The 13,938-nt window shown below is 45.7% G+C and overlaps 1 protein-coding gene across 1 annotated transcript in view; it reads right to left on the bottom strand.

Moving 5' to 3' along the window:
- LOC112225775 (Na(+)/H(+) exchange regulatory cofactor NHE-RF2) overlaps positions 1-1,445 on the bottom strand; it is a 70,193-nt gene extending 68,748 nt beyond the window's left edge. The window contains exon 1 of the mRNA XM_042314803.1: positions 1,239-1,445. Coding sequence (XP_042170737.1) covers positions 1,239-1,445 — 207 coding nt within the window. The remainder of the gene's footprint in view (positions 1-1,238) is intronic.
- Positions 1,446-13,938: the final 12,493 nt, after the last annotated feature.

Genomic DNA, 13,938 nt, shown 5'->3' with positions numbered 1-13,938 from the left:
GTGGGTCTCCCTTGTCCCAGGCCTCCCAGTAGACGTCTGTCTCCGCCAGTGATGACTTACTGCCGAGCGGCACGGGGTAAGGGACTAGGGAGGAAGGGTTTGGGAACACATTCTCATTTACAGCAACGACCTGGGGAATAGTTACAGGGCAGAGGAGGGGGGATGAACGAGCCAATTGTAAACTGGGGATGGTTAGGTGGCCATGATGGTTAGATTGGGAATTTAGCCAGGACACTAGGATTAACACCTCTACTCTGAAAATAAGTGTCATGGGATCTTTAGTGACCACAGAGAGTCAGGACACCCGTTTAACGTCCCATCCAAAAGATAGCACCCTACACAGGGCAATGTCCCCAAGGACTGCCCTCGGGCATTATTTTTGCAGGGTGGTGTGCTGCTGGTTAATGCCAGCAGCGGTATGCAGGGTGGTGTGCTGCTGGTTAAAGCCAGCAGCGGTATGCAGGGTGGTGTGCTGCTGGTTAAAGCCAGCAGCGGTATGCAGGGTGGTGTGCTGCTGGTTAAAGCCAGCAGCAGTATGCAGGGTGGTGTGCTGCTGGTTAAAGCCAGCAGCGGTATGCAGGGTGGTGTGCTGCTGGTTAAAGCCAGCAGTGGTATGCAGGGTGGTGTGCTGCTGGTTAAAGCCAGCAGCAGTGGTGTGCTGCTGGTTAAAGCCAGCAGTGGTATGCAGGGTGGTGTGCTGCTGGTTAAAGCCAGCAGCGGTATGCAGGGTGGTGTGCTGCTGGTTAAAGCCAGCAGTGGTATGCAGGGTGGTGTGCTGCTGGTTAAAGCCAGCAGTGGTATGCAGGGTGGTGTGCTGCTGGTTAAAGCCAGCAGTGGTATGCAGGGTGGTGTGCTGCTGGTTAAAGCCAGCAGTGGTATGCAGGGTGGTGTGCTGCTGGTTAGGTGGTGTGGTGTGCTGCTGGTTAAAGGTGTGCTGCTGGTTAAAGCCAGCAAGCCCAGCAGTGGTATGCAGGGTGGTGTGCTGCTGGTTAAAGCCAGCAGTGGTATGCTGCTGGTTAAAGCCAGCAGTGGTGCTGCTGGTTAAAGCCAGCAGTGGTATGCAGGGTGGTGTGCTGCTGGTTAAAGCCAGCAGTGGTATACTGGGTGGTGTGCTGCTGGTTAAAGCCAGCAGTGGTATACTGGGTGGTGTGCTGCTGGCGCATATTAAACATGTCGATGTAGACCACTGACAGAGAAAACCGGATGGAGTTGGACAGTTCGTGATGTGCTATACTCACTTGATGGTGCGTATCTTTCTCCACATTTCCCCCGTTCACCTCAATGACACGGTCCCCCGGGCGCAGCCCCGAAGCTTCGGCTGACGACGCGGGCTCAACTTTGCGAATGAACTGGCCGTTCTTCCCCTTCTCACCGTGCAAGTGAAACCCATACCCGTTCTCACTCTTTGTCATGATACAAAGCCGTGGTTTCAGTTCGCTGGCCATTTCTCCTGCAGTCCAGGACTTTAAACCTATTTTGTTCTTGAATATAGTTAGCAAAGCAGAAAACATACAAAAATGTAATACAATAATGACCCAACAGAGCGCAGAGCGAATCTTTCACTCTACATGTAAAACACCATCCTCTGCGTATGCGTAATATGTTCCAAAAGTTGCTCTGCAGGTTCTTCACACACAAAAACGCTCCAAACACAAGAAAACACTCCGTATTAAAAATTATATTCCAGCATTGAACTTCACATGTAATAATGGCAAACTCTTCCTAAAAATAGCCTAAATTATCGACCCAGGCGAACGTATTGAATGGTGGAGCCAAGATATCCGCTAGTCGTATCGTCTCTCCGAAAACGAGTGAATTATTCTTGTTGGCAGCGCAGCGTCCTCAATCCCTCCAATTTGCCCATCCTGAGGACTGATAAAGCGAGAGACCCCCCGTGCAACATGCTGCACCAGGAAAGAGCAACAGGCACTAACTAACCCCTCTCTCGACCTCCATCCATAACAACCGGTTCGGGAATAAGGATTCAATTAAAACACAAGCCGGGTTTACAGATAATTGGATAGGACACTCGTTTGGTGCGTAATAGCACCTCCCTCCCTAGAAATCAACGAGTTTTTCTGGGGCTGTCATTATAAGAGCGCGGCTCTTGAAGAGTGGTCTAAGAAGGGGTCCTTTCTCACTGAGTAGCCTAATCAAGCGCATGCTGTGGAAATGCTGCCGTTTAGCACGGGATGGGTGTCCAGGTATGAGGACTCCGCATGTAATCGACCAATCAGTGTGCTCGCTGGGTGTCTCAAGTGTCCAAAATGGCGACCTCACCAAAAATAGTTAGGAGGTTGTTTTGTTGTGTCGGAAAGGACTCAATTGTACCATAATGACAACGCAATGATTTTATTGTCATTAAATTCAGGTAAATAACGATTTATTTGTAACATGACCCCTCTAGCACCATTACGCATGGCATACAATTACGCATACCGTTCATGTTACAATGGTGCCCCTAAGTGGTCAAATCACGAAATACATGTAAAAAGGGTATGAAAAGTGATAGTAGTATCAATTTTTTTGTGTGTGATGGGGGGGGAGGGGGGATTTGTGGGAACTAGTGAACAAGTGTACACTTCAGGAGAAGGGAGATGTTATTGGAACGCACACCATCCTACACTGAGTAGCACAAGCTGAACTGCAACAGAAGGGGGAGCCCGTCTGGCCTGCATGGTCACAGTCAAACTAGTGAGAGGAGCACTAATACATGAACACAGAGGGGGCAGCAGAGTCTTTATAGCTCTGGGGGGGAAGTTTCCCCTAGACACTGATCTTGGGTCAGTTTTGCATTTTCCCCACTATGGTTAAGGTTAGGATTGGGGTAGGGTCAGCTGATACCCTACTCTGTCTTTTCTAAGGCCAAGGAGGTTGTATATATGGATATAATATGCTGTTGCTGTCTATACATAGAAACAGCAGGTGGCAGCAGAGGAATGTATTTGCAGAGGCCACGAAGACTGTACATGTACTGACCGTATGTTACTCTACAATACAGGTATGATACATGATCAAGAGATAGAAATAGAATTCCTGATTCTATGTCCAGTGCACCAGTATGTCTCATTGACTTGAATGGGGATGCCGGTTCTAGCAATTATATTTATATTTAGCCTACTTTATTTAGTTTGTGTTTGATTTATTTGACAATTCAAAAACACAATACAACCACAAATGTGGATACAATGCATTTAACAACTGTCGAGAATAACACAAAATGTAAAACACATTCTGATACAGTATATTCACATACGGTATTTACAGTATATGCTTACGTTATTGTCTCTCTGGAGCGTCGCACACTCCACATATAAACTCCCAGTCATTTATTGGGTAAATCACCAACATTTCGGCATCTCTGTGTCCTGAAGCCGAAACGTTGGTGATAGTCAGCACCTCCACACAAAATCATTTTTCTGGGTGTGCGCCAGCTCATATTATTTTAAATGATTTGTAAACTTGCAGACAGCACTATTTCTCATACTTTTCAAACTGTGGATTAAACACAACAAGACTGAGCAGTCCTGTCTTTAGTGTCATCCCAGGATATTAGTGTCTCTTCTAGGAGGAGCAGTCCTGTCTTTAGTGTCATCCCAGGATATTAGTGTCTCTTCTAGGAGGATCTGTACGTCAGTCAGGGAACCAATCACTTTCTGCAAGATGTTACTCTGACAGAAAGAACACAATCCATCCATCCAGGCTCTACAGTCATGGCCAAAAGTTTTGAGAATAACACAAATATTCATTTTCACCAAGTCTGCTGCCTCAGTTTGTATGATGGCAATTTGCATATACTCCAGAATGTTATGAAGAGTGATCAGATGAATTGCAATTAACTGCAAAGTCCCTCTTTGCCATGCAAATGAACTAAATCTCCAAAAACATTTCCACTGCATTTCAGCCCTGCCACAAAAGGACCAGCTGACATCATGTCAGTGATTCTCTCGTTAACACAGGTGTGAGTGTTGACGAGGACAAGGCTGGAGATCACTCTGTCATGCTGATTGAGTTCGAACAACAGACTGGAAGCTTCAAAAGGAGGGTGGTGCTTGGAATCATTGTTCTTCCTCTGTCAACCATGGTTGCATGCAAGGAAACACGTGCCGTCATCATTGTTTTGCACAAAAAGGGCTTCACAGGCAAGGATATTGCTGCCAGTAAGATTGCACCTAAATGAACCATTTATCAGATCATCAAGAACTTCAAGGAGAGCGGTTCAATTGTTGTGAAGAAGGCTTCAGGGCGCCCAAGAAAGTCCAGCAAGCACCAGGACCGTCTCCTAAAGTTGTCAGCTGCGGGATCGGGGCACCACCACTACAGAGCTTGCTCAGGAATGGCAGCAGGCAGGTGTGAGTGCATCTCCACGCACAGTGAGGCGATTACTTTTGGAGGATGGCCTGTTGTCAAGAAAGGCAGCAAAGAAGCCACTTCTCTCCAGGAAAAACATCAGGGACAGACTGATATTCTGAAAGAAGGTACAGGGATTGGACTGCTGAGAAGCCATTTTCTCTGATGAATCCCCTTTCCGATTGTTTGGGGCATCCTGAGACCACTCATGTGTGGGGTTGCTTCTCAGCCAAGGGAGTGGACTCACTCACAATTTTGCCTAAGAACACAGTCATGAATAAAGAATGGTACCAACACAACCTCCAAAAGCAACTTCTCCCAACCATCCAGGAACAGGTTGGTGACGAACAATGCCTTTTCCAGCATGATGGAGCACCTTGCCATAAGGCAAAAGTGATAAGTAAGTGGCTCGGGTAACAAAACATAGATATTTTGGGTCCATGGCCAGGAAACTCCCCAGACCTGAATCTCATTGAGAACTTGTGGTCAATCCTCAAGAGGCGGGTGGACAAACAAAACTCCACAAATTCTGACAAACTCCAAGCATTGATTATACAAGAATGGGCTGCCATCAGTCAGGATGTGGCCCAGAAGTTAATTGACAGCATGACAGGGCGGATTGCAGAGGTCTTGAAAGAGAAGGGTCAACACTGCAAATATTGACTCTTTGCATCAGCTTCATGTAATTTTCAATAAAAGCCTTTGACACTTATGAAATGCTTGTAATTATACTTCAGTATTCCATAGTAACATCTGACAAAAATATCTGAAGACACTGAAGCAGCAAACTTTGTGGAAATGAATATTTGTGTCATTCTCAAAACTTTTGGCCACGACTGTACAGTATGAATGGCTCTATGTCACTCCTCCTCTCCTCTGCTCTTCTCCTACTCCTCTCTCTCTCTCTCTCTCTCTGTATCTGTCTGTCTCTCTTTCTCTCTATATCTGTCTGTCTCTCTTTCTCTCTCTGTATCTGTCTGTCTCTCTTTCTCTCTATATCTGTCTGTCTCTCTTTCTCTCTCTGTATCTGTCTGTCTCTCTTTCTCTCTCTGTATCTGTCTGTCTCTCTCTTTCTCTTTCTCTCTCTGTATCTGTCTGTCTCTCTTTCTCTCTCTGTATCTGTCTGTCTCTCTTTCTCTCTCTCTGTATCTGTCTGTCTCTCTCTTTCTCTTTCTCTCTCTATATCTGTCTGTCTCTCTTTCTCTCTCTGTATCGGTCTGTCTCTCTTTCTCTCTCTGTATCTGTCTGTCTCTCTTTCTCTCTCTGTATCTGTCTGTCTCTCTTTCTCTCTCTGTATCTGTCTGTCTCTCTCTCTCTCTCTGTATCTGTCTGTCTCTCTCTTTCTCTATCTGTATCTGTCTGTCTCTCTCTCTCTCTCTGTATCTGTCTGTCTCTCTTTCTCTCTCTGTATCTGTCTGTCTCTCTCTTTCTCTCTGTATCTGTCTGTCTCTCTTTCTCTATCTGTATCTGTCTGTCTCTCTTTCTCTCTCTGTATCTGTCTGTCTCTCTCTTTCTCTCTCTGTGTAACGTTCCAGGTGTCGTGGGTGTGGAGTCAGACGCAGGAAACAGAGAGTGCGATGCTGTGCTTTTTAATGCACAAAACGTAACACAGGGTGCTCACAACCAAAATGCACCACCAGGATCAAACACGTTCCTCTACTACAAAACAGGTCACAATAATTAATCCCGCACAAAGAACCAGGCAGGCCGGCTGACTAATAAAGCCTCACTAATTATACACAACTCAAAACAGGTGTACACAATAAACACATAAGGAGGGGGAGGAAAGAATCAGTGGCAGCTAGTAGGCCGGCGACGACGCCCGGCGACGACGCCCGCCGAGCGCCACCCGAACGGGAAGGGGAGCCACCTTCGGTCGGAGTCGTGACACTCTGTATCTGTCTGTCTCTCTCTTTCTCTGTATCTGTCTCTATATCTCTCTATCTGTCTGTCTGTCTCTCTCTTTCTCTTTCTCTCTCTGTATCTGCCTGTCTCTCTTTTTCTCTGAAGCTGTCTGTCTCTCTTTCTCTCTGTATCTGTCTGTCTCTATATCTCTCCATCTGCCTGTCTCTCTCTTTCTCTTTCTCTCTCTGTATCTGTCTGTCTCTCTTTCTCTCTGTATCTGTCTGTCTCTCTTTCTCTCTCTGTATCTGTCTGTTTCTCTTTCTCTCTCTGTATCTGTCTGTCTGTCTCTCTCTTTCTCTCTGTATCTGTCTGTCTCTCTTTCTCTCTGTCTCTGTCTGTCTGTCTCTCTCTTTCTCTTTCTCTCTCTCTCTCTCTTTCTCTCTCTCTATCTGCCTGTCTCTCTCTTTCTCTCTCTGTAGCTCTCTCTCTCTCTTTCTCTCTCTCTATCTGCCTGTCTCTCTCTTTCTCTTTCTGTCTCTGTAGCTCTCTCTCTCTTTTCTCTCTCTCTATCTGCCTGTCTCTCTCTTTCTCTCTCTGTAGCTCTCTCTCTCTCTTTCTCTCTCTCTATCTGCCTGTCTCTCTCTTTCTCTCTCTGTCTCTGTGTCTCTCTATTTCTATTTATCTCTCTGTATCTGTCTGTTTCTCTCTTTCGCTCTCTGTATCTGTCTGTCTCTCTCTTTCTCTCTCTCTCTATCTGCCTGTCTCCTCTTTCTCTCTCTGTATCTGTATGTCTCTCTCTTTCTCGTTCTCGCTCTGTATCTGTCTGTCTCTCTCTTTCTCTCTCTCTATCTGCCTGTCTCTCTCTTTCTCTCTCTGTATCTGTCTGTCTCTCTCTTCTCTCTCTGTATCTGTCTCTCTCTCTCTCTCTCTCTGTATCTGTCTGTCTCTCTCTTTCTCTCTCTGTATCTGTCTGTCTCTCTTTCTCTCTCTCTATCTGTCTGTCTCTCTCTTTCTCTCTCTGTATCTGTCTGTCTCTCTCTTTCTCTCTCTCTATCTGTCTGTCTCTCTCTTTCTCTCTCTGTATCTGTCTGTCTCTCTTTCTCTCTCTCTATCTGTCTGTCTCTCTCTTTCTCTCTCTGTATCTGTCTGTCTCTCTCTTTCTCTCTCTGTATCTGTCTGTCTCTCTTTCTCTCTCTCTATCTGTCTGTCTCTCTCTTTCTCTCTCTGTATCTGTCTGTCTCTCTCTTTCTCTCTCTGTATCTGTCTGTCTCTCTCTTTCTCTCTCTGTATATGTCTGTCTCTCTCTCTCTCTGTATCTGTCTGTCTCTCTCTTCTCTCTCTGTATCTGTCTGTCTCTCTCTCTCTGTATATGTCTGTCTCTCTCTCTCTCTCTGTATCTGTCTGTCTCTCTCTTCTCTCTCTGTATCTGTCTGTCTCTCTCTCTCTCTGTATGTCTGTCTCTCTCTCTCTCTGTATCTGTCTGTCTCTCTTCTCTCTCTGTATCTGTCTGTCTCTCTCTCTCTCTGTATCTGTCTGTCTCTCTCTCTCTCTGTATCTGTCTGTCTCTCTCTTCTCTCTCTGTATCTGTCTCTCTCTTCTCTCTCTGTATCTGTCTGTCTCTCTCTTCTCTCTCTGTATCTGTCTCTCTCTCTCTCTCTCTCTCGCTTTCTCTATCTGTCTGTCTCTCTCTGTATCTGTTTCTCTCTGTATCTGTCTCTCTCTGTATCTCTTTCTCTCTCTGTATCTCTTTCTCTCTCTGTATCTGTCTCTCTCTGTATCTGTTTCTCTCTGTATCTGTCTCTCTCTGTATCTCTTTCTCTCTCTGTATCTGTCTCTCTCTGTATCTTTCTGTCTCTCTCTGTATCTGTCTCTCTCTGTATCTGTCTCTCTCTGTATCTCTTTCTCTCTCTGTATCTGTCTCTCTCTGTATCTTTCTGTCTCTCTCTGTATCTGTCTCTCTCTGTATCTGTTTCTCTCTCTGTATCTGTTTCTCTCTCTGTATCTGTCTGTCTCTCTCTTTCTCTATCTGTCTGTCTCTCGCTTTCTCTATCTGTCTGTCTCTCTCTGTATCTGTTTCTCTCTCTGTATCTGTCTGTCTCTCTCTTTCTCTCTCTGTATCTTTCTGTCTCTCTCTTTATCTATCTGTCTTTCTCTCTCTCTCTCCATCAATCATTTACAATTTTAATCTAAACTCCTCTCATCTATCATTCTCTGTCGTTAGTTATTCTGCTTTAGTTGCAGTCCTGGGGGTGGATAAGGCAGAGAGAATGGAAGAAAGAGGAGAGGGGGAGTAAGAGGTGAATCAAAGTTTTAAGCTAACAAAACCTTTAATGAGTGCTGTCAGTGTTAAATCGTAAGTAGCAGGAAGTTGTGAAGTGAAATGTAATGATGGTTGTTTCTGCCTTCCTTTTGGATCTACTGGCTGCACATGAGATAATGATTCTAAAGGCCTGGTCCAAATCAAACCCTTTTCCCTGTGTACTGCACTAGTCCATGTGGACTTGAAGGTAAATGAACGAATGAACTAACTAACTAACTAACTAACTAACTGGTTTATCCACCTTTTCCTCAAATGGAATTATTCACTAAACAGGAAATGACCACTTCCTGTCCCAGTTTTCCACCTCATCCCTCTTCCTACATTAACCATAATGGATGTCCCCGTTTGCCACCTCATCCCTCTTCCTACATTAACCATAATGGATGTCCCAGTTTGCCACCTCATCCCTCTTCCTACATTAACCATAATGGATGTCCCAGTTTGCCACCTCATCCCTCTTCCTACATTAACCATAATGGATGTCCCAGTTTGCCACCTCATCCCTCTTCCTACATTAACCATAATGGATGTCCCAGTTTGTCACCTCATCCCTCTTCCTACATTAACCATAATGGATGTCCCAGTTTGTCACCTCATCCCTCTTCCTACATTAACCATAATGGATGTCCCAGTCTGCCACCTCATCCCTCTTCCTACATTAACCATAATGGATGTCCCAGTTTGTCACCTCATCCCTCTTCCTACATTAACCATAATGGATGTCCCAGTTTGCCACCTCATCCCTCTTCCTACATTAACCATAATGGATGTCCCAGTTTGCCACCTCATCCCTCTTCCTACATTAACCATAATGGATGTCCCAGTTTGCCACCTCATCCCTCTTCCTACATTAACTATAATGGATGTCCCAGTTTGCCACCTCATCCCTCTTCCTACATTAACCATAATGGATGTCCCAGTCTAAAAAGGGCACACAAATCAAATCCACTTTATTTCATCGGAACACAATAAACCATTACACCCAAAGAATTGTTTCCGGCAGACCTTTCAAATAAAATAGCAATTTCCAGGCAATTGCCACTCAGGCCAGCGTCGTGGTGAGGGCGTAAATAGATACGTCTGCAATTCCACCATTGTTTTCCTTTCTGTCTTATTCATGATTAAATTACTTTTTTTGTCTTCTCACAATGCAAACACACCTTTGGCGAGAATCCTTCTGTTCTGTTCCATTTTTTACATTTTGTATCATAATTTCCTCTGAGCTGAGGGCATGCGCATTGTGTGTAACAGGTAAAGAGTTCTATGCCTAATGCACTAGACAGCTGATGACTAAGACCCTATAGATGAAGTGCAGAGCTGAAGGGCTGCAGACAAGACCAAAACACATTCATGAATTCAGCTGGGAAACACTGAGGATCCGTAGACACTGCAGCTTTAGAGGACTGGAGGCAGGGAGGGAGAGAGGTGGGAGGGAGAGAGGTGGGAGGGAGGGAGGTGGGAGGGAGAGAGGTGGGAGGGAGAGAGGTGGGAGGGAGAGAGGTGGGAGGGAGAGAGGTGGGAGGGAGAGAGGTGGGAGGGAGAGAGGTGGGAGGGAGGGAGGGAGGGGGAGGGAGAGAGGTGGGAGGGAGAGAGGTGGGAGGGAGAGAGTGGGAGGGAGAAAGAAAGATGAGAGAGGTGGGAGGGAGAAAGAAAGATGAGAGAGAGAGAGAGGTGGGAGGGAGAGAGGTGGGAGGGAGAAAGAAAGATGAGGGAGAGGTGGGAGGGAGAGAGGTGGGAGGGAGAGAGGTGGGAGGGAGAAAGAAAGAGGAGAGAGGTGGGAGGGAGAGAGGTGGGAGGGAGAGAGGTGGGAGGGAGGAAGAAAGATGGGAGGGAGAGAGGTGGGAGGGAGAGAGGTGGGAGGGAGGGAGAGGTGGGAGGGAGAGAGGTGGGAGGGAGAAAGGTGGATGAGAGAGGTGGGAGGGAGGGAGAGAAAGGGAGGAGAGAGGTGGGAGGGAGAAAGGTGGGAAGATGAGAGAGGTGGGAGGGAGAAAGGGAAAGATGAGAGAGGGAGCCAAGGAGGATGAAAACAAGAGAAAGGTGAGAGAGAGTGAGGAAAAAGAAAAGGGAGAGCAAGAGAGAGAGGGGGAGGGAGATGAGTCGGAGGGAATCACCCTTTATTTATCTCTTAACCTTTTATCTCTCCCTTTCTCTTTTACTCTCCTGTCTGTTCCTCATACCTGACTTTCTGCTTTCTCTGTCTACATCTCCTCCACTCACCTTCTAATCTCTGTCTCTCTGTTACTCTCACTCTCTCTCTCGCTTTCTGCTTCTGTCTCAATTCAATTCAATTTCAATGTAAGGGCTTTATTGGCATGGGGAAAACATGTTAACATTGCCAATGTAAGTGAAGTAGATAATAAACAAAAGTGAAATAAACAATACAAATGAACAGTAAACATTACACTCACAGAAGTTCCAAAAGAATAAAGACAATTCAAATGTCATATTATGTCTGAATACAGTGTTGTAAAGATGTGCAAATGGTTAAACAAGGGACACAAGGGAAAATAAATAAACATAAATATGGGTTGTATTTACAAGGGTGTTTGTTCTTCACTGGTTGCCCTTTTCTTATGGCAACAGGTGGGCATGTCCCCGTTCACATCGACAGGGCTGCAGCTTCAAGTTCCTCGGTGTCAATGTCACCAAGGACTTGAAAAGGTCCACACACGCACAGTTGTGAAGAAGGTGCGACAGCGCCTCTTCCCTCTCAGGAGGCTGAAAAGTTCTTCAGCTGCACCATTGAGAGCATCTTGACTGGCTACATCACTGCTTGTTATGGCAACAGCACCGCCCTCGATCGCATGGAGCTACAGACAGTGGTGCGGACAGGCCAGTACATCACTGCTTGTTAATAAACACCAGCACCGCCAATCAAATGCATGGCGCTACAGACAGTGGTGCGGACAGGCCAGTACATCACTGCTTGTTATGGCAAAGACCGCCCTGGAAAGAACGCATGGCGCTAAACAGACAGTGGTGCGGACAGGCCAGTACATCACTGCTTGTTATGGCACCAGCACCGCCCTCGATCGCATGGCGCTACAGACAGTGGTGCGGACAGGCCAGTACATCACTGCTTGTTATGGCAACAGCACCGCCCTCGATCAGCATGGCGCTTCAGCAGACAGTGGTGCGGACAGGCCAGTACATCACTGCTTGTTATGGCAACAGCACCGCCCTCGATCGCATGGCGCTACAGACAGTGGTGCGGACAGGCCAGTACATCACTGCTTGTTATGGCACCAGCACCGCCCTCGATCGCATGGCGCTACAGACAGTGGTGCGGACAGGCCAGTGCATCACTGGGGCCGAGCTCCCTGCCATCCAGGACCTCTATACCAGGCGGTGTGAAAGGAAGACTCCAGCCACCCAGGCCACAGACTGCTCTCTCTGCTTCCTCACGACAAGCGGTACCGATACATCAAGTCTGAAAAGCCCTAAACCCTCTCATGAAAAATAAAGATTGAGAGAGCGAGCAACAGTAAACCTTACCTTTATTATTAGTGGATATGAAATGGAGCTTTCAGTTTTACCACACCATTGAAAATATGTTTTCCTGAAGACCTCTGCCTTTTTTAGTGATGTTGGTGGACTTTTATAGAGGCAAGCAGGTCGATAGGGATGGTAGAAGAGAAGTGATGGTGGGAGTAAGGCAGTCTGGGAATTGTGCTGCTGGGAATTGACAGGATAGGGATTACCATGTGCTGTAAATCACTGTCAGTCACTTGGCTAGTGGAGGATCTACGCCCCTCGCCACAATGTAGCAAATCCATTGAGTTAAAACCAATAGCAGCTGATATCCATATACTGTACCATGATTTGGGCCATGACTTTATCCTGACCACAAAAAACAGCTGTGGTTTGCTCTGTAAAATATTATCTGTATCTCTGTGAACACATGGCAATTCCCTCTGGCTATTCAGAGCCAGCAGAGTATTCCTGCGTCATGCATATTCACATGCTGGAAACACTGCCTTCTCACTCTCCAAATGGAAAAGTATAGGCCTAGTATAGCTCTACTGGGGATGGTGAGAACAGCTTGTTGGACACACACACACACACACACACACACACACACACACACACACACACACACACACACACACACACACACACACACACACACACACACACACACACACACACACACACACACACGCACACACATTTATAGTGACTCTACACAGAAGCACACACACTCATATTTACCTATCTACCTCTTTCACTCCAGTATCTCTGCACAATGTAAATATGGTATTGGTACTGACCCTGTATATAACTTCTTACTTTCTCCTGTTCTTCTTATTTTCATTTCTTGTGTGTTTTTGTTCTACCTTATGTTATTTGTAGTGCTAAATTGTTATTGATTACTGCATTGTTGGGGTTGGAGCTTGCAAGACAGGCATTTCATTGTACTTGTGCACGTGATATTCAAACATGAAACTAGAAACATATGATAAGCAAAACGTTTGTGAGAATCAATAATAAATATCATTTAGTCTCAGTTGTCTTTTACCAACCTACAAACAAGACAGCCTGTCTAAGATAACTCAGAAATGCTTATTAATACATTTTTTACATAATTCTGAAAGAAATAAAACATATTACTTGCAGTGGGGGCGGCAGGAACAGTCTATACACCTCTGTGTGACCAAGGAAAATCAGAGAGGCAGCTTGACATTTTGGAAAGCGGCCTGTAATTCTGAAAGCAGGGCATCGGAACAATAAACTATTACACCCAGAGAATTGTTCCGGCAGACCTTTCAAATAAAATAGCAATTTCCAGGCAATTGCCACTCAGGCCAGCGTCGTGGTGAGGGCGTAAATAGATACGTCTGCAATTCCACCATTGTTTTCCTTTCTGTCTTATTCATGATTAAATTACTTTTTTTGTCTTCTCACAATGCAAACACACCTTTGGCGAGAATCCTTCTGTTCTGTTCCGTTTGACATTTTGTATCATCATTTCCTCTGAGCTGAGGGCATGCACATTGTGTGTAACAGGTAGAGAGTTCTATGCCAAATCCACTAGACAACAAGACAGCTTGTCTAAGATAAAATGATCACAGTTTCTCCTTTTTTCAAAACTCTACACACAATTCCCAAAATGTAACACTGCATTCAAAATGCCATAAACACATGTCAGAATGAAGCATTTGCTTAGCACTGGTGACTCCCCCCCCCTACCAATTCCTGGAATGCCCCCCCAAAGAAATAAAACATATTACTTGCAGTGGGGGCGGCAGGAACAGTCTATACACCTCTGTGTGACCAAGGAAAATCAGAGAGGCAGCTTGACATTTTGGAAAGCGGCCTGTAATTCTGAAAGCAGGGCATCCATGAAATTATCTTTTTGGTTTAAGATTTTGACTGGTGAGATGCTGTGTTTTTGGAAAGGACTCTATCAAATGATTATTCCA

Source organism: Oncorhynchus tshawytscha, unplaced genomic scaffold (genome assembly GCF_018296145.1).
Source record: "Oncorhynchus tshawytscha isolate Ot180627B unplaced genomic scaffold, Otsh_v2.0 Un_contig_1757_pilon_pilon, whole genome shotgun sequence".
In the NCBI taxonomy this organism is placed as follows: Eukaryota; Metazoa; Chordata; class Actinopteri; order Salmoniformes; family Salmonidae; genus Oncorhynchus; species Oncorhynchus tshawytscha.
The sequence above is the reverse complement of the archived record's forward strand: the minus strand, read 5'-3'. Positions and strand labels throughout refer to the sequence as shown.